At 44.3% G+C, this 21,510-nt stretch overlaps 1 protein-coding gene across 1 annotated transcript in view; it reads left to right on the plus strand.

Annotated features, from left to right (window-relative positions):
• ST8SIA4 (ST8 alpha-N-acetyl-neuraminide alpha-2,8-sialyltransferase 4) overlaps positions 1-21,510 on the plus strand; it is a 194,441-nt gene that overhangs the window by 31,525 nt on the left and 141,406 nt on the right. The window contains exon 2 of the mRNA XM_075837004.1: positions 10,099-10,230. Within this exon, the coding sequence (XP_075693119.1) occupies positions 10,099-10,230 (132 nt within the window). The remainder of the gene's footprint in view (positions 1-10,098; positions 10,231-21,510) is intronic.

Here is a 21,510-nt window from a genome sequence, read left to right on the forward strand (position 1 = left end):
AACTTTTTTTTTTTTTTTTTCCGTCGACTGAGCTGTATGAGGGCTTGTTTTTTGCTAGACGAGTTAGTTTTTATAGGTACCATTTTTGGATACATGCGACTTTTTGATCACGGTCTTCCAAAAATTGTAATAAAAAGTGATAAAAAAATAGCAATTATGTCAGTTTTTTTTTTGTTTTTTTTACGGCTATCACTTTTTTTCATTAGTTCCACTAGGGGACTTGAAGGTCTAACTGTTTGATGTTCTAATACTCTGCACTACCTATGTAGTGCAATGTATTAGAACTGTCAGTTGTTCACTGACAGCAAACCGATCAGGCTCCGCCTCCGGTCGGGGCCTAATCTGCTTCCGTAATGGCAGACAGGAAGACATTTTTAGGCCTCCTGTTGCCATAGTAGCAGTCGCCAGCCTTGCCACCCCATTGCAGGCTGCCGATTTGCTACATACTGCTAAGATGCAGAGATCGCATTGAAGGGGTTAATGGCAGGAATCGGAGCTAGCTCCGGTTCCTGCCTTTACAGTGGGTTGTCCGCTGTAACATGCAGCGGACACCCACTGCTGATGACGCCGGCTCAGCTTCTGAGCCGCAAGCTGAGCCGGCGCCGTCTTGCTGATGGTACCGGAAGCCTTTTAGGCCCCGCTGACAAGCGGGGCATGGGAGGATTTAGTTGCTGGCAGACCGGGAGGTAAGTATTAGGCCTCCGATTGCCTTTGCAGCCGCCAGCAACCCAGCGATCATGTTGCTGGGGTGCCGGTGGCTATAAACTCCTCATATGCTGCGATCTCTATTGAATGCAGCATGTGAGGGGTTAATCGTCCGGATCTGAGGCTAGCTTCGGTCCTGGCTGATACCTCAGGGTGCCAGCTGTAACATACAGCTGGCACCCGACGGTGATGTCGTTGGCTCCGCTCCTGAGCTAGCTCCATCTCCTTCACGTGTAGTTACGTGGAAATGCGTTACAATACCAGTTCCCATCACGTAACTGTGCGATCATGGAAAACTACTTGCTTAAAGCGATTTACATCAGCCAGATTTGGTGAAATCCAAGCTCTCGATAAGAGAACCTTATTTAAGAATGCTGGACGATCTAATCAGTTTCAAGATAGATCCAATTTTCCTTCCAAACGAAGTCTCGAATTTCACATGTTTCCAGGTATTGTTGCCTTCCTTCTGTCAAAATCCTTCTAACCAGAGAGAGGCAGAGTTTCATTCCCTAGATGTGCAGACAATGGTTTTAAGAGACCTTGAGGTATCCAGTGAATGGAGACTAGATCAAAACTTATTTATTCAATTTCAAGGTCCAAATAAAGGAAAGAAAATATCAGAGTACTCTTTCTAATTGGATTAAAAAGGCGATGTGTCAATCATTCACCATTCAAGGCTTATTTCCTTCAAGCAAACCTAAAGCTCATTCTATGGTGTACATGCGACGGTTTGATCACTTTATTGAATTTTTTTGTGGGAGATTAGGTGAACAAAAAATAGATTCTGGCGTTTCACATTTTTTTTTTTTTTTTACGGTGTTCACCGTGCGGGTTAAATGATATATTGTGATCAGACCTTTACGGACGTGGCGATACCAATTATGTTTATTTAGTAAAATTTTTTACCATGCTCTAGGGGGAAAATGGGAAAAGTGGGAGTTTTTTTTAACTTTAAATTGTAAATTGTTTTTTTTTTTTTTAAACACAAAAAAAACTTTAACTCATTTTTACTTTTTTTTTTATTAGCCCCCCTAGGGGACTTCAACCAGCGACCGTTAGATCGCTTGCACGATATACTGCAATACTGATGTATTGCAGTATATCGTGATTCTGACAGTTTCCTACGAAGCCCTGCCGGAGGCAGAGCTTCATAGGAGTACAAAGATGGCGGACCTGGAAGACTTCGTCAGGCAGCCGTGCCAACCAATGGCTCTCGCCGCAGGGGGGGGGGGCTGTTGGGACGTTACAGGGGGTTGCCCCCCTGTTTTTAGTAATTTTAAATCCCGCTCGTAACCCGGAAGTGTCGGCTGTAACACACAGCCAACACACTCGCTCTATGGAACGGACTCAGCCCGTGAGCCCGCTCCATATTCCCCCACCCGGCGTGCGCCGTATATATACGGCGGATGTCGGGAAGGGGTTAAAGGAACCATGATTTTTGTTGTCTAGCGGAAAAGGTGGTTGTGTACTGTCAAGGACCAGGTCAGCAGGGAGATCTTATCACCTCGGTGACGAGATGACAAATATTTGTCCAACATTAAAAGTTCCCATGCACATGGCCGTGCCCATAAATCATGGGCTGTGATTGCGGACCGCCACCCGTGTTTTCGGACCATGCTCCCATACAAAGCATGGGAGCACCGACCGTAAAAAGTGAAAAATAGGACGTATATCTTTTGCGGTACGCTTTTACGGCCTGGACACCTTACCGTAAATAAATGGAGAAGGTATCCGTGGACAATAGAAGTGAATGGGTCTGTAATTACGAACTGCAATTACGGAGAATTTTTATGGTCGTGTGCATGCACGCGACCATAAAAATAGTTCGTAATTGCGGATTGTAATTGCCATTCACTTCTATGTATTGTCCATGGACACCTTCCCATTTATTTATGGGAAGGTCTCCGGGCCGTAGAAGTGTACCGCAAACGATGGGACATGACCAATCTTTTGCATTTTACGGGCCGTGCTTCCATACTCTGTAAATGACAGGTTACAACGAGATTACGCGTCCTCTGCTGTAACTACCACAGACAGAGTAACGAAGTGCAGAGATTGTGAATAGACATCCAGTGGAATGTCTATTCACTGTCAACACTTCAGTATCGTTAATGTGTTAGTATAAGATAGCGATCTAAAAGGATCCCTATGCGCTGCCTAAATGAATGGAGAGGAGTGCATGACGGTGATTGGTCAGTGTAAGGCCTCATTTACACGAGCGTGTGCGTTTTGCGCGTGCAAAAAACGCAGCGTTTTGCGTGCGCAAAAGGCACTTGACAGCTCCGTGTGTCATCCGTGTATGATGCGCGGCTGCGTGATTTTCGCGCAGCCGCCATCATAGAGATGAGGCTAGTCGACGTCAGTCACTGTCCATGGTGCTGAAAGAGTTAACTGATCGGCAGTAACTCTTTCAGCACCCTCGACAGTGCATTCCGATCACCATATCGAGTAACCTGTTTAAAAAAAAAAAAGGTTCGTACTTACCGAGAACTTCCCGGCCGTTGCCTTGGTGACGCGTCCTTGGTGACGCACCTCTCGACATCTGGCAACACCTCCCTGGATGACGCGGCAGTCCATGTGACCGCTGCAGCCTGTGCTTGGCTTGTGATTGGCTGCAGCTGTCACTTGGACTGAATTGTCATCCCGGGAGGTCAGACTGGAGGAAGAAGCCGGGAGTTATCGGTAAGTCCGAAATTTTTTACACGTTCACGTATATTGGAATCGGAAGTCACTGTCCAGGGTGCTGAACCAGTTTAACTCTTTCAGCACCCTGCACAGTGACTGTCTCCTGCCGGGTTCGGTCAAAACTAGTTCGGCCGAACCCGGTAAAGTTCGGTTCGCTCATGTCTAAGACACTCCGTTCGGATGTTTGTAAACAGAAAAGCACGTGGTGCTTTTCTGTTTACATTCAGTTTGACAGATCTTGCGCGAATCACGCAGTTCGCACGGAAGTGCTTCCGTGCGACCTTCGTGGTTTTCACGCACCCATTGACTTCAATGGGTGCATGATGCGCGAAAAACGCACGATTATAGAACATGTCGTGAGTTTTACGCAACGCACTCGCGCTGCGCAAAATTCACGCATCGTCTACACTGCCCCATAGAGTAATATAGGTGTGTACGACACGCGTGAAAAGCACTCACGTCGCACGCGCGTATATTACGCTTGTGTAAATGAGGCCTAATACACTCCTCTGTACAACGCCCACTTGGGCATTAAGACTTTCTTTAGCATAAATCTAAAATCGCTAATAAAGTGGTGAAAATAGATCGGTTTTTTTAAAAATAAAAAGCACTGCTGTCACCTACATTATAGCGCCGATCTCCTTATGTAGGAGATAGGGCACTTATAATGTGGTGACAGAGCCTCTTTATGGTCCGAGCCATTTTTTGATTTTCATTTTTTTTAACTCCCCACCTTCCAAGATCCATAACGTCTTTATTTTTCCGTCAATAGTGGTGTGAGGGCTTACATTTTGCGGGAGGAGTTGTAGTTTCTATTGGTAGCATTTAAAGTACCATATAATGTACTCGAAGCTGACATTTTTTTTATTTGCGGGCTGAAATTGGGAAAAAATTCCTCCATTTGTTTTTTGGGCTCCATTCTTGCGTCTTTCACCGTGTGGTAAAAACAACTTAACTTTTATTCTGTGTCTCAATACGATTACGGTGATATCAAATCTATATAGGTTTTTTATATTTTACTACTTTAAAAAAAACAAAAAACTTTTTGTTAAAAAAAACAAAAAAAAACATTCACTACTTTTTACACATTTTATTCGCTCACCTAGGGGACCTGAACCACTGATCGTTAGATCTCTGCTACAGTATACTGCAATACTAATGTATTGCAGTATATCGTCCTTTTTACAGGCATGGCAGGGCTTAACAGATGCAAAGTGAAGGCAGCCCTGGGGCCTTCATTAAGCCCCTGGGCTGCCATACCATTGTCACCCTCCGATTTCGTGGGGTGACGAGCTGTCTGAGTGGGCTGCCCACCTACTTTCAACGCCTCAGATGCTGCGGTTGCGATTAACTGCAGCATTCTAGGGGTTGAACAGCGCGATCGCTGCTCCCGGCTGTTAGTCCCGGGTGTTGGCTGTAAAACATAGCCGACTCCCGCTTCATCTGGAGCATGCTCAGCACGTGAGCGCGCTCCAAACATCACATCGTACCGGTGCGTCAAGGGGTTAATGCGGAAAATGGCCCGGTCGTTAGGGGTTTAACAGATCTTTAGAAAAACAATGAAAGCTCTTTGTGCTGGAAATTTATTTTTTACTTTAATATTTGGTTACCTTTTTGCTACTTAATTTATTGCAGCAGGCACTTGACAGGCAACGGCAGGAACTTGACTAGTCATTATATTAGCATGACATAACCTGTAATGTCATACACATAGATTATGTATTGTATGTAGAGGTAAACACCTTGGCAGGCAACATAATTGTACATTACTGGTGGTTCTTCATATGTACAATACATTTCTCAAGTGTATGAGGGGTTTCTCAATATGAGGAAAATTGTTTATTTTACAGTGTTTTGCTATTCATAGGCTTTCTGGTATTGCCGTTCAGTCCTGTTCACTTGGGGTTCAATCCAAATACGACTACGTTACCTCTTATAGTCATTCTCCGTCTTTATAAGGTGTAAGCCTACAGCAGGAAAAGTGCTGGAGGGAGGTACATCTCACTCACTTTTTTGAGATTGAGGGTGATGAAAGGAATGCTGGGTTTCCTCAACAAACCTAGTTTGCTAAGGGTTTTGTTAAATGTGTATTCTGGGACTGGATTTCTTAGGACTGGCAGGTAGGATTGGTAGCGGGACCAGTCGCTCCCTTCCCGACTCCAGTATGGGTGTTACCACTAGCCTATTTAGCTCAATTGAAGCTACTGGTCTCATTACAGAGGCATAAACTCTGCAGTTAGTGCAGAGGGCCAGAGCTTGGTAATCCACACAAGGATAGTGTGGAAAGACTGATCCAAGGAACGTTTTACTTATGATTTATTGTTGGTGAGGAAACCTGCTTTTACAGTAGATAGTGCCCACGTGGACCAGGTGCTTGGTTTATGTTCATCAAGTCTTGTATGCTGGATAAGCACTTTCTTTTTGGACTGCAATAAAGCCACGTGTGGAATTGAACCCCTTAACGACATACAATGTACTATTACATTGTCAAGGACTTGACGCAACACAACGTAACAGTATGTTGTGTTTATGGTGCAGGCTCAGAAGCGGGTTAAGCTTTCTAAATGCTGTTTTTAATACTTTGAGGGGTGCAGGCTATAAATGGGGTGATTTTGAAGTGGGTTTCTAATATATAGGGCCCTCAAAGCCACTTCAGAACTGAACCGGTCCATAAAAAAGGCTTTTGAAATTGCTGCTAAAGTTCTAAGCATTGTAACATCCTAGAAAAATGTGTTTAAAAAACGATGCCGACATAGACATGTGGGAAATGTGAACTAGTAACTATATTGTGTGGTATTACTATCTTACAAGCAGATACATTTAATTTTAATGTATCAACCAAATTTTAGCACACATTTTTGCAAACCTTCTCAGCGTTTGTGAAAACTCCAAAATTGATAAAAATGCTAAGTTAGGCCTCATTCACACGGCAGTGTTTCCCGGCCGGGTGCCGGCCATTCATAAATCGGCCGGCACCCGGCTGCATTAGGAATAATAGACCCCTAATGGGGCTATTCACACGACCGATTTTTTTTGACGGCCGGAAAAACCGGCCTTCAAAAAATAGGACATGCTCTATCTTCGCCCGGGTACCCGGCCGCCCGGCTCCCATAGAAGTCTATGGGGCCGGGTAATACACGGCCATCACCGGGATGTGTCCCGAGTGATGGCCGGGTTTTCCGGAGCCTGCGCTCTATCTCCTCCTCCTCACAGCGCAGAGTGCATGTGAGGAGGAGTTGATGCCATTCTGACGAATGGCATTGCTGTACACGGTGTGGCAGGGCCGGGGTGTACAGCAGGTGGAAGGGAGCGCTGCGCTGGCTCCCTTCCGCTGCTTGAAAAGCACCCTGGCCCGGCGACACCTTCGATGGCGCCGCTAGCAGCTGCTGCTGCTGCGGCTGCTACTACTGCAGCGACGCCACTATAGCAGAGCGGGGAGGTATCTCCCCGCTCTGCTATGTGCTAGCCGCACTTTAGCTCCTTGAAGGAGCGGAATTCCCGTGTTTTCGGGGATTCCGCTCCTGGACAGAGCGCTTGATGTCTCTGTCCATATCTGGGCAGTGACATCAGGGGAAACTCCTGAAGCGGAATCCCCGAACACATGGGGATTCCCCTTCAGGAGTTGCCGCTGATGTCACTGTCCGGATCTGCCCGGCCCGGCACGGATGCAAAACTTAATGCAAACCGGCCGGGAAAAATGGCCGATTTTACCGGCCGACACTCGGGCTCGGGAACGACCCGGTCGTGTGAATCCCGCCTTAGGGTACAGTGTGCCACAAGAACCATTTCAATCGCTTGGATAAATAAAAGCATACCAAAGTTATTACCACAAAGTGACATGTCAGATTTGATAAAAATGGCCTAGTCCATTAGGTGTAAACAGACGGTCCTTAAGTGGTTAAACTTGAACAATTTTGTAAATTTTCATTGTCCATTGCAATACCCTACTTGTGCACGGATGGATCCCAACAAAGTGGCAAACTTCCTTAATACAAAGATTGATCTTTCAGACTTGGGCTCTATTTACACTGCTTCTGACGTGTCCATAGGGTCCCATCATTCTGACCTATGCCAAAACTGTGTCCTTTTGGCATACGTCGTGTGTTTTTTGTTTTTTTTAAGTCGGTGTTCAAATAATTTTCAAAGGCTATGCAGTAAGTTACATAGAGAAAAAAAAATATTCAAACAATGTAATGTTTAAATTGAGATAGGGCAGAGCATTAGTCAATAACCATGGAGCCAGAATTTAGAAATATGACTGTTACAAGTAAATTTAGGTCTGTGGTGGTAATCGTAAAGGAAGGTCAGTCCCAACTTCTGTTAACGTGTACACTTAAAAAAAATAATTAAAACGAGCACTTTTTTTTTCTTTTTTTTTTCTTTTTTTTAGTTAGAGGCTCTGTCACCAGATTTTGCAACCCCTATCTCGTATTGCAGCAGATCGGCGCTGTAATGTAGATAAGAGTAACGTTTTTGTTTTTTTAAAACGACCATTTTTGGCCAAGTTATGACCATTTTTATATTTATGCAAATGAGGCTTTCTAAAGTACAACTGGGCGTGTTTAAAGTTATGTACAATTGGGCGTGTATTGTGGGCGTTTTTGCTTCTTTTACTAGCTGGGCGTTGTGACTAGAAGTGTATGATTAATCGGCATCATCCACTTCTCTTCACAACACCCAGCTTCTGGCAGTGCACAGACACACAGCGTGTTCTCGAGAGATCACGCTGTGACGTCACTCACTTCCTGCCCCAGGTCCTGCATCGTGTCGGACGAGCGAGGACACATCTGCACCAGAGGCTACAGTTGATTCAGCAGCAGCATCAGCGTTTGCAGGTAAGTAGCTACATCGACTTACCTGCAAACGCCAATGCTGCTGCAGAATCAAATGTAGCCTCTGGTGCCGATGTGTCCTCGCTCGTCCGACACGATGCAGGACCTGGGGAAGTGACGTCACACATGCTGTGTATCTGTGCACTGCCAGAAGCTGGGCGTTGTGAAGAGAAGTGGATGATGCTGATTCGTCAGCATCATTCACTTCTATTCACAACGCCCAGCTAGTAAAAGAAGTAAAAACGCCCAGATGTACATACACAATACACGCCCAATTGTACATAACTTTAAACACGCCCAGTTGTACTTTAGAAAGCCTCATTTGCATAAATATAAAAATGGTCATAACGTGGCCAAAAATGCTCGTTTTAAAAAAAAAACAAAAAACGTTACTCTTATCTACATTGCAGCGCCAATCTGCTGCAATACGAGATAGGGGTTGCAAAATCTGGTGACAGAGCCTCTTTAAATGTTTTAAATGTGTTTGATTTAGGGTAGTTGACTACACTATGCAATACAGAGGCATTCCACAAAAACATATATCACATTGTATATGTATTTTATTGTGGGTGTCGGTGGACAACGTAAGCCGCTATATGACACAACGTATACCTCAGACGTACACTTCAGTGTAATTATAGCCTTAGTGCTTCCTGTAGACATAGGGACAAAATCACTTTATCCTTCTACCATTTTAAGTGTGGTGAAGTTAATCTATGCTTAAAGGGAACCTGTCACCAGCATCTCACATATACTCACTCCTCGCTGGCCGCTGCCGTCAAATTCACTGCCGTTATCCCCTCTCCTAAACTCCTCCTCCGACCGTAAATAACGGTCTGCAAACATCTCCCATCTTTTATGGTAATTTGGCAGTCTCGTTAGTTCCGCTTATGCCAGACCACCGACCAACTGGCCTACACTGAATGCTGAAATCTCGTCTGGGATGGCACGCATGCGCCCATCATGTATGGTCTGATACCCTTCCCTGCATTGTCCGGACTTCAAATCTAGTTATTGCTCATGTGCCGCTTTGGTGTCTCCTTGTGCGCGCGCACCAGAACCAAGACCTTTATGTGGGATTTGGTGTGTGCTTGGGGGAAGCGAGGAGCTGTTAATCAAAAATAAGGAGGCGGGGTTCACTCGGAAAGGCTTGAGGAATGAAGATATGACTTTTCAAACTAAGATATGACTTTTGTGCTCATTCGCATACAGTGCAGGAACACTAAACTGAATACTAAGAGCTCATTCAGGCGAGCGTAAAACTCGTCCGTGTGCTGTGCAGCACACTGACCCATTGATTTCAATGGGGCCATTCACCCATGCAGGAGTTTTCACGCAGCGAGAGTCCGTTGCGTGAAGCTCACTGCACGTCCTATATTGGTGCGTTTTCACGCACTGAAGCCCCATTGAAGTCAATGGGTGCGTGAAAATCACGTACGTGTGATTTGCGCATCAATTCCATGGAAAAAATGTGCTTTGCGAGTTGTAAACACATGCCACTCGCAAAGCAGATGCAATAACACAAAGCACACGTACCAGATTTACGCGTGTCTTTTACATGCGTAAATCTGTCACGCTGGTGTGAATGCAGCCTAAAAGGAACAGAGCCTACTTAGAAGATAAATATAGGTTACATAAAGATTTTTCACCCACTTCCACCGGGTGTTGCTTGTTTAATAGGTGAAATGCTGGTGACCGGTTCCCTTTAAACATACAGAGATGGTTTGAATTCTGAACTGCTTTCAGTACAATACTTCCATGAACCGCAATCTTTAATCTATTGATGTTAAAACTGCCTTTGTTTCAGAGCCTCACGCATAAAAAATATTTATGAACCATGAAGCTAATAAGGCCTTGTGTCTTTGTTACATTTCAGAGATGGTGAGCTCACATTGAGTAGACTGATGGTGAATAGCTCAGATAAAATCCTAAGAAAAGAAGGGTCAGCAGTCTTCAGCCATGCAGGAGCAGGCTGGAAGATCAATTCTTCATTGGCTTTGGAAATTAGGTGAGTGACCCAAATGAAGTTAAATTAATTGGCAATGTCACTGCAACTGTTCATGTAGAAACCTGGAGACCAGACTGAAACCTGTTGATATATTCTAGGCTTCATGCACGCGACGGTACTTGTAATTTTACGGGCAGTACTCCCATTATATATTGGAGGTATAGGAGCACGGTCCGTAAAATTTGTCCTATTTTTTCCGGCAGGTTTCTACATCACTGACATCCTCCGTAGGCATACGGGATGTTGTCCGTCGGCCATAGAAATGAATGGGCCCGTAATTATGGGCGATTTTTACGGTCGTGTGCATGGGCTACCCCTAGGGTATGTTCACACATGGCGGATACGCAGCGTAAAAGTACACAGCATATCCGCCCTGGACGCCACAGGTATCTCCAGCTAAAAACTGCACCAAATTGTGGTGCAGTTCTTCGGCGGGAATGCCTGCTGCGGAAAACGGCACTTAAGTCTATACTCACCCGTAGCCATGGTGATTCATCCCTCTGACATCCTGCATCACAGCCTCCTTAGGATGACGTTTCATCCCATGAGACTAGTGTAGCCTGTGATTGGCTGCGGCAGCCATGTGGGATGAAACGTCATCCCTGGAGGCCGGGCTGAAAGCAGGAGCAGAACGCTACATATATATATATATTTATTTTTTTTTTCCAGTTGCAATTTTAATTGCAGCTTTTCCCCTGAAAAATTGCAATACCTGCTTTTTGTTGCAGGTGTTGCCTCCCCATTGAATTCAATGTGGAAAACTCGCAACCAAAAACCAGCGATTCCACAGCATAAATTTACATGCTGCGGATTGAAAAAAAACTCGCAGCAAGTCAATTTATGAACAGTTATTCGTTTTTGTTTTTTTATACTGCGTGTGAATGAGATTTGTTCAAATCTCATCCACTTTGCTGCTACTGTATTACACTGCAAATTTTCTGCAGTAAAATCTGTTGCGGAAAATCTGCAGTATTTGCACTACATGTGGACACGGGCAAATTGCAGGCACATAATACGCCTAGAAACTGCTACAAATGAATTCAATAGAAAATACACCGTGTAGTTCAGGCGAGTTGCATATTTATGCCGCTAAATTCAAAATACGTGGCATGTCACTACTTGAGATGTTTGTGCCAGATGTAACATTTCCAGTAGACTTTTTTTTTTTTTTTGAGCAAATCTGACTCAAATACACCATGTTTATGGCATCTTTTTCTAGGCATATTGCAACTATTTCGAGGCCTATTTTGCACCAAAATACAGCTGCAAGATCCTGCAGAGCGTTATAACATTTACTTACACAGTATGGCACCATCTGGTTTTCAAAATGTATTGCAATGTGCACATCCATCTAAGGGGGAGTTCAGAGTTTTTTGACGTGGAAACTGCGCCAAAAAACGTCCGAAATTGCCTCCCATTGAAACACCAGAACTCTTTAAATGCATCAGTCAGCAATTTTGAGCTCCCCAAACCGCTAAGGGTCAGTTCAAACGGAGTTTGACACTCGACGTGGAAACCGCGTTGGAAAACTGCCGAAAATGCCTCCCATTGATTTCAATGGGAGGCGGAGCCATTTTTTTCCCGCGAGTGGAAAAACCGGCTCTGGGGAGAAAGGGACATGCACTATCTTCGAGCGTTTACGCCTCTGACCTTCCATTGACATCAATGGGAGGCAGAGAAAGCATATTTCGTGGCGTTTTATGCCCACGGCGCTCAATGGCCGCGGGCAAAAAACGCAGCGAAAATCTGCCTCAACATTCCAAACTGAGTTTTGAGGCAGATTTTCCTCCTGCAAAAAACTCTGAGCATGTGTGTCCACACACTCTCCACAACCAGGTCTCTGCATAGGGATTCTCTGTTCACTTTAGAGCAGCCAATATAAATGGCTTTCTGCTCTGCTTGTCATGGAAGGCAAAGAGCCTCTGCAGGACTATGACAGTATAGCTGAGAAGACGACTCCTGCAGGTACATTTAGAAGGGACTATCCTCGACTGCCAGAGGGGGTTTCTGTTCAGAGCCCCTCCCCAGCAGCAAGGATTAGCAGCAGCACCAAAGGGGACACACACGAAAAAAACCAATGATGAAAAAGGTATTTTTTATTTTTATATTAGAAACACTTTAAATGACTTCAAAACAACGATTAACAACATTTCTGGACTTTGGGTATGAAAATGATTAGTGGGAGAACGCCTTTAAAGTTGGGTGAACCTTCTAACAGAATTAGATTGTCCAAAGTCAATCAGTACCTTATGAGAGGCAGACGATGGTTTTTGTATAATTAATAAACACAAGTAATTGATGCCAGAGATAAAATTAGATTAACACCTTCGCACATAATCGCGTACGTGATTGTGATCTTGTGGGCACAGAAGCTGTGCTTGCACAATCACCACGGGAGCCTGGGTGTGAATGACAGCCGGGCACCCGCTACAACGGCTAGGTTTGGATTGAACCTCCAGTCCCGGGCATTTAACCCCTTCAATGCCAGTCAATAATGACAGCAGCATTTCAGTGGTTTGACAGAGGGAGGGGGCTCCCTCTGTCACCCATCAGTGGCTCATGATCGCTGACCATCGACAGGTTGCCATGGCAGCCATAAGAAAGACCCCCAGGCCTTTCCTGGCTATATGCCTATTAGGATGTGCCAGAGGCATGGCCTAAAAGAGTGCCTGTCCGCTTTACACTCATGGACAATAATACTCTGGTATTCAAAGTATACCAAAGCATTCTATCTGATGAGATCTCATCGCAAAGTCCTCTAGTAGTATCAAGAGAAAAATTAACCGTTTAGTTTTACTGTAATTTTTTATTTTATTTTAATACAATTAAAGTACCACTTTTCTGTAAACAAAAAATGGCATTTCCGCTTGTAACGACCTAAACAGTTAACACGTTTAGGCTGGATTCACACAAGCGTGTTGGGTCCATGATATACAGACCGTATGTCGGCAGTATTTCCCAGACCGAACACTCTCCCGGAAGCCAGGCTCCTAGCGTCCTAGTTATCTGACGCTTGGAGTCTCTGCCTCGCTTCGGGAAAACTGTCCCGTACTGAAAACATGATTACAGTACAGGACCGTTTTCCCGCAGGGACTCCTAGCGTCATAGATAACTATGATGCTAGGAGCCCGGCTCCCTAAAGTGTGTTCGCTCTGGGAAATACTGCCGACATACGGTCTGTATATCATGGACACAACGCGCTCGTTTGAATCTGGCCTAATTAAGCTGCTGAGTGTTTTTGCGTACAGTGTTCAATGTCAAAACTAATCCCCACCCCCCAAAAAAAAGGTAAGTCCCATGTAATACAAAATAGTACCAATGAAAACCACATGTTCCCCAAAAAAACAAGCCCAGATATGGCTAAATCACCGGAAAAATAAAGTTACGACTCTTGGAATTCGGCGATGCAAAAACAAATTGTCTACATTATCAACAACTACAATAGTTTGGAGACCTTTAAAGAGACTGTCACCAGCTTATTAATGTCCCATCTCCTAACTAATCTAATAGCGCTATGATGCTGATAACTACAGTGCAAATAAATGTATTTTAAAAAAAAATTACAAAGTATGGTGCATTTTTCTAAATATGTCAATTTGGCTATGCTTGCCAAATGGGAGGTTACTCATTCTTTTCATTTTGGGCAGTGTAATGTTTTCTGTATGACTCTGTCCAATCTGCTCCATACAGTTCTCCTCTTCCCAGCCCAGCAACACAGCGTGATCATATAGTATACAGCTGCCATTCCAGACTGTTTTCAACTGATATCTCCAGTTGTTTCACAGCTAGAACTGCAAACTGAAAGATTAAAATCTCTCATGCCACCAGAAACACTGTTCTAGGTGGTCCACAGCTGGAGATATGGCTATTTTAAATGACTCCGTCTCCCCCCTTCCCTCCAGCCTCCGTCTCCCACACTGTGTGAAGCGGCTTCATTCTGATAGGACAGAGGCTGGGGTAGCTCCACCTCAGGAGAGTTGCTAGTGGTGACACCCACTTATCTAATAAAGGCTCATTTGCATATTCAGAAAAGCTTCACTTTTAAAACAATAGAACTTTTTGGGACACAATTTTCAATAGCATTATCAGTGTGACAGCGCCTATTAGATTAGCTGGAGATAGAGGCTCTGTCACTAGTTTAGTAATGCCCTAAGTGTTTTAATTGTGCAGAAGTAGTAAAACCTACAAAACCCATACATATTTGGTATCGCTGTAAATGTACGGACACGTAGAACAAAGTTAGGGCGGATTTACACGAGCGTGTGCGTTTTGCGTGCGCAAAAGGCACTTAACAGCTCCGTGTGTCATCACCATATGATGCGCGGCTGCGTCATTTTCGCGCAGCCGCCATCATTCTGACACTGTCTGTATGTTTGTAAACAGAAAACCACGTGTTGCTTTTCTGTTTTCAATCATACTACTTACTGCTTTTTCGCGAATCACGCGTGTCCCACGGAAGTGCTTCCATGTGGTGCGCGTGATTTTCACGCACCCATTGACTTAAATGGGTGCGTGATGCGCGAACAGCGCAGAAATATAGGACATGTCGTGATTTCACGCAGTGGACGCACGCTGCGTGAAAATCATGGACTGTCTGCACGGCCCCATAGACTATTATAGGTCCGTGCGAGGCGCGTGAAGATCACGCGTGTTGCACGGGCGTATATCACGTTCGTGTAAATCCGCCCTTAACCTGTTATGTACACCGCATAGTGAATGGTGTAAATTTGAAATGCGAAAAACAATGTTGGAATAACTTTTAAGAAATGTACTTGATTACATGAGTGGTTTTACACTTGACCACACAAGGTGTTTGTGTTTTCTCCTCGTTATGAATTGTAATTGTGCTATTTAAAACATAACTTCCCACCAAATCACATCCTGTCTGCATGGGGACACAAATATTGTATAGTTTCATGCAAATCCTAATGCTGGATATTTTCTGAATACATCATAGATAATTATATTCTAAACCCACTTACCCAATTTTCTGAAGAGGCAATGTTATGCTACACATCAGTTTGCTTTCCGTTGAGGGGTTCCGTCTGAGCTTTCCGTCGGAGGAACCAATCAACGGACAGGCAAACAGAAACCATAGCTTCCATTTGCATTACTATTTATTACAATGGTAATGCTTCCGTTGCTAATGGTTACAGTTTGTCTCCGCTGCGTAGGGCTTACGTTTTTTGACTGAATCAATAGCGCAGTTGACTGCGCTATTGATTCTATCAAATAAACGGTAACCTTACGGAACAGAGACCAATGGAAACCATTAGCAACTGAAGCATTACCATTGAAATAAATGGTAATGCAAACAGAAGCTATGGTTTCCATTGATGGGTTCCTCCGACGGAACCCATCAACTGAAAGCGAATGCTATTTAAACATGCCCTTACGTTTCTTAGATCTGCTTTTTTTTTTTTAAGTGAACCACTGATACATAAAATGAATGGTTTTTAGATGTATTTAATGCATTTAAAATGTAATCATGTAAGAAACGTCTTCTAAACAAAAAAAATAATAAATTGCAAAAAAGTGACCTCTGTTGATCACTATAGGAAAATGGCAGTGGCGCTATAGAATCACTATGAAAATGTGTTTTCGTTGATTGTGCTCCGCTTACTGAGCCACAACGGAGTGGAGCCAACTGGTAATGGCGTAGCATGGCGCTTTCCTAGTGACATTGTGGGGTCTCATCAGTCAAACCCCACCCACCCGATCAGACAATGAAGGCATTTCTTAGTAATATGCCATCCAAATCTCTCCTCACCCTTTTTAACAATAGTATTTGTGTTTTTAAGGCTTTTTTGTAGCTTGCCTTGGAACATTTTTAGTACAGTACACTTATAAAGAGTCAGTTATTGTACAACTCATACATTAAATATGAGCGTTATGCAATCAGGCCAACAGTAGATGATATCAACTAGACCTTACTAGTGACTGCACTAAAGCTTTTAGAGAAGTGTGTTCTTGCGTGTTTTCTCTCATGAGCTTTGAATCCTTGGTTTTGCAGTGCTAAAAGTGAGACTTTTAGCCAACTACTTTATTGTGAAACTTGCGAAGTCTCTGAAAACTAGACACTGCTGGAAATTGGGTAATATGATCTGGCATGTTTCATAAAAGCTGTTTTTAAAAAGCATATCTTAATATAGGGCATTCATTATATTAGATCCTTTTTGTTTAAACCAGAGTTTCCAAATTTGCCACCTCCATTTCAGATCAGATAGCAGTCTTCCCCCTGGTTCTATCATGCTAGTCAACTAAAATGTATTAATATATAGTATTGCAACACTGCATATTCAAAACCAAATCTGAGCTGTGGTTTAAAGAAAATATCTCTAATCAGAGGCTCAGTGTGTGTATATGTGTCATTTATATTATATCTATGTCTCGGTTAATTATGCTCTAAATGTTTTTACCGCAGTGCTTCCTAGTAAATGTAATTTTATTAAGTTTCATTCCCTGGCTACTTTTGTCTTCGACTGTTGGAAGAAACAGAAGGGCTTGTCCACATGTAATGGAATTGCTGCAGAAATTTTTTGTAGCAGTTCCGTTGCAAAGTAGCAGACCTTCTGCTGTGGGAAAAACGCACCATTTTCTGTGTTTTTTTTTTACTGCAGAAAATGGTGCGTATTTTTCTGAACGCTGGGAGATGAAGACATCTCCTCTGAAAAACGCAGCAGTTCGGTCCACTTTCCGCAGCAGGAATTGACATGCTGCGGTACAAAAAGTCTGGTAACTTTATGGAGCATTAAAAATGGATAATATAGAAAGTGTACGGGATACACAAGCAAAGCGGTATAAACACGAACTGCCGCCCACATCCTCCACCTGAGCCCCAGCGACCGCACACATCTCTGACACTAAGGAATGCTCCATAAAGTTACCAGACTATTATCCGCACACCGAGAGTTTATTGGACACATGCACGGCCTGTGATTACGTCACCGATGCGCGTTGGTGTTTGTACTGTAATCTATATGGCCTGAGGAAGATGTCGGTGCGGCATTGAAACGCGTAGCCTATATTGTATCAATAAATTTCATCACCTTACATCATTTGTACGTTTACTAAGAAGCAGCGCCGAATGTATCCCCGTTTTTCCTACTTTATATATTTTCTTCATTGCGGTGGCCAATTGGCCTGACCGGTTGGGTTTTCGGCAGCAGCACTCACTCCTATCCGCTATTTCAACGCGATTATTCTACTATTTTGTGGTGTGCATTCACTTGTATTGTACTGACTGCTACTCTTGGGCTTACTCACACTATGTGGCACCGTGCTTTTTCTTATTCTCTGCTATGTGTGGACAAGCTCTGATAGACAGCTACAGGTTTTTTTGTTTTTTTTTGTAATAAAAGTAATTATTGAGGGGGGCGTGGCCAGCAGGCAACATGAAAGGACGTGCTGAGTGAGAGCTCCGTCCGGTAACCCGCAATACCTGTGATCCTGCATAGTATCCTGAGACTGACAGACCTCTTCACAGCTTCCCGGAGTGGCACTGAGTCATGGCACCGATGGGTCCCATGAAAGGTACATCGGCGGCGGAGAAATTAAAGGACTTTGCCCGGGACAGTTCTCAAAATAGCGCCACAGCGTCTCCGGCACAGCGCTCCAGGCCACCACGAGGTCAAAGCACCAGCACGACTTGGCATGAGGAGACCGAGCCTGAGCCGGAATTGATCCTGCAGCAGGTATATGAACTGCTGCAGGCTATCACCCTGTCCACTACGTCACTGACAGGGAAGATAGAGGAGATGAGGGTAGATCTGGGCCTGGTGTGCCATGATGTGCAGAAGCTAAGAGAAAGGGTAAAGGACACGGAACAAAGAATTTCTGCCATTGAAGATGCTAATTTACGCATTCCTGCGAGATTGTCGGCGATGGAGGCCAAAGTAGAGATATGGCAGCAGAAATGTGATGACCTGGAAAACCGCTCACGCAGGAATAATATCAGAATTATAGGCTTGCCGGAACGAGTAGAAGGAACAGCGCCAAGCGCTTTTATTGAGCAGTGGTTCCGCGCCACCTTTCCTGAGGCGCATTTTTCAACAGCATTTGCGGTGGAACGTGCACACAGAGTGCCGGCACGACCACCTCAGCCCAGCATGCCGCCAAGACCCTTACTGACTCACTTAATTGGAAGGACCGGGATCAGATATTACAGATGGCTCGTCAGCACCCCAATATCCAGCATGAGAATTCCCGAGTGCTCTGGTTTCCAGATTTTTCGGCTGAATTACAAAAGAAGCGAGCTAAATTTATTGCTGTAAAGAGAAAGATGCGGGATCTGAATATATCCTACTCAATGGCCTACCCGGCTCGTCTACGTATCACTGATGGAGGAAAGGCGGTTTTCTTTGGAGATCCGAGGGAAGCTGAAGAATGGCTATCTTTGCGACCAGAGGGCTTGAATCGGGCCACGTGGGACTTGCTTGTCGAGATGCCGGATGTCCAGGTATGCAGCACGAGTCCCCCTCTTGGTGTAAGGACTGGCAGATTGGGAAACTGGGACTAGATACTCTATTTTGAATACCTGAAGCCATGCCGCAGGGAAGTCGATGCATCCTTTCACCTCCTGGACTGTCCGGTATTTCTTGTTGATAGTATGAAGAGGTCTGATGGCTGATAGCGGGGGAAATGTGGGTTGCTGCATCTGTTTTATTTCTGTGTAGGTTAACCTTACCATCTCTAATTGTATGCACAGATACCCCGTAACCATCAGCCATGGTATAACAGCTGCATTTATACCTTTACAGGTTGGTTACTGATAAGTTTGCCCATGGGAGGGGACTACTCTCATGGAAGCCCCCACAGGGGGAAATTTTGTTTTGTTGGATAATAGTTAAACTGCTTGCTAAATACTCTATGCACTGTACGAATTCTATGGTATTGGTATATGGCTTTTATTATATACAGGGGATAAGAGTGAGAACCCTCTGCAAACATGTAAGAGTCTGCTTGTATGGCTGATCTGAAAGTAATGTCATGGAATATTAGAGGCATGGGTACCCCTCGCAAGAGAATTACTGTGTTTGCACACGTGAGGGAATTTGGACCGCACATTTTGTGCCTCCAGGAGACCCATCTCATGGCCGATACAGCATCGTTTACAAAAACCATGGGTTCAATGGGCGGAGCACTCGTGGCACACGTCCTATTCTCGAGGGGTTTCTATACTGGTTCATAGATCGGTAAGATGGAACGCAACCAGGACGGTGAAAGATACGGAGGGTAGATATGTATTTGTCCATGCATATATTAATTGTGTGCCCTTTGTCATCATAGGGATATATGCTCCACCTCCAGCAAACCTGTCAATACTGCAGATAGCAGCTACTTTTGTATCTAATTACCCTGAAGCCAATGTTATATGTATGGGAGATTTTAATCTTCTATTGAACCCGCATATTGACAAATTTATACCTCAGAACGGGGCTAGGGAGATGCATTCATCCTCCAACTTGCAACAACTGATAGATGAGATGGGATGGGTGGAGTTGTGGAGACTGAGACATCCCCAATCTCGAGTTCTCATGCATGCTTTACTCCTGCTAGGGGGGCGTTGTCTTGAATAGCCTATATGTTTGGATCTGTTTCCTTGGGTCCCAGGGTAGCGGATATTGAATACGCCCCTCCTAGTGCTTCGGATCATGCGCCTCCGCAGGCGATATTTCGCTTATACGATAGACAAGCTACCAAACTAAACTAGAGGGTGCACCCATTCTGGCTGTCCCTGATAGGGCCCAATAACCGTATTCCTGATCAGTTAACCCAATTTTTTTAAATCCATGGAGAGGAGATTGATATCTTCCTACGATGGGACACGTTTAAAGCATATTTGAGGGGTGGTTTTCGGTCCACCATCTCCTTTATTAAAAAAAAACTTCAAGGGTAGGGGAAGATAGATTGGCAGGGACCTGGAACAAGCATTTATTGAGGAGCCGACTGAGGAAAACAGACTGCAATGGCAGCAGGCGGGCAGATTGTATCAGATACATCTCAGGGAGAAAGGGGATAGGAAGCTGTTTTTTCTTAAACAAAACGCCTTTGAACTAGGTAATCGGTCTGGTAGACTATTATCGTACATAGTACATTCTAATCAGTCATCTCCGGCCATTCCGGAAATTTTGGATGAGGGAAGACAATCTCTTAATGATGCTGAACAAATAGGGGATAGGTTCCGCAGATTTTATACTGATCTATATACATCCCAGTGTGATTATTCAGAGGACTCATTGATGGAATATCTGGAGGGGATTTCATTCCCGCAGTTATCAGGGGAGCATAGAGACCGCTTAGATGAGGCTATTACTCTGGAAGAATTGCAGTCGGCTGTGAAGGATTTAAATAATGGGAAATCGCCTGGGCCTGATGGAATCCCGCTGGAGGTATACTCCCGATATTTAGAGATTATTGGTCCTGAGTTGCTCCAGATGTATGTGGCAGCTTTTGAAGTGGGAGTATTGCCCACCTCTTTATATGAAGCTACCATTTTGCTGAAACCTGACAAAGACCCCACGGAGTGTGGATCATATAGACCTATCTCCCTGCTCAATCTAGATTATAAGATCTTAACTAAAATTTTGGCAAACCGACTTAATCATATTGTCACCTTACTCGTACATGAGGATCAATCTGGTTTTATTCCTGGGAGATCCACTTCGGGGAATATTTGAAGGGCTCAGGCGGTTTCACAGGTAGGGGGAAAGTTGAATAGGCAATGGGCGATGGCCTCTCTTGACGCGGCTAAGGCCTTTGATTCAGTGGAGTGGAAAGATCTGCAAGCGGTATTGTCTAAATTTGGGATTGGATCTGGATTCTCCAAATGGATATCCATTTTATATAAACATCCCAGAGCCAATTTATTGGTTAATGGCATGGATACTGCCTTTTTTGATTTGAGTAGGGGCACCAGGCAGGGATGTCCATTATCCCCTCTTCGCTTTGCACTAGCCATAGAGCCTCTGGCCATCCCATATACGACAGGATCGTATATTTCAGGGAGTGAAAATAGGGAACAGAGAAAGCAGAGTAGGTCTATACGCGGATGATCTGATCCTTTACATGTCCGAAGTGCATGATACTCTCCCAAGGGCTATAGATATTGTAAACCTTTTTGGCCGATATTCTGGCCTGTTGATAAATTGGGCTAAGTCCGCTCTGATGCCGCTGTGGGAAGTGGACTGGCCGGATGTGTATTATAACCTGCCCGTGGTCACTAGTTTTAAATATTTAGGTATATACATCACAAAGCTCCCTGCAGAATCTCATGACAAA

This window comes from Rhinoderma darwinii, chromosome 1, assembly GCF_050947455.1.
Source record: "Rhinoderma darwinii isolate aRhiDar2 chromosome 1, aRhiDar2.hap1, whole genome shotgun sequence".
Taxonomy (NCBI): domain Eukaryota; kingdom Metazoa; phylum Chordata; class Amphibia; order Anura; family Rhinodermatidae; genus Rhinoderma; species Rhinoderma darwinii.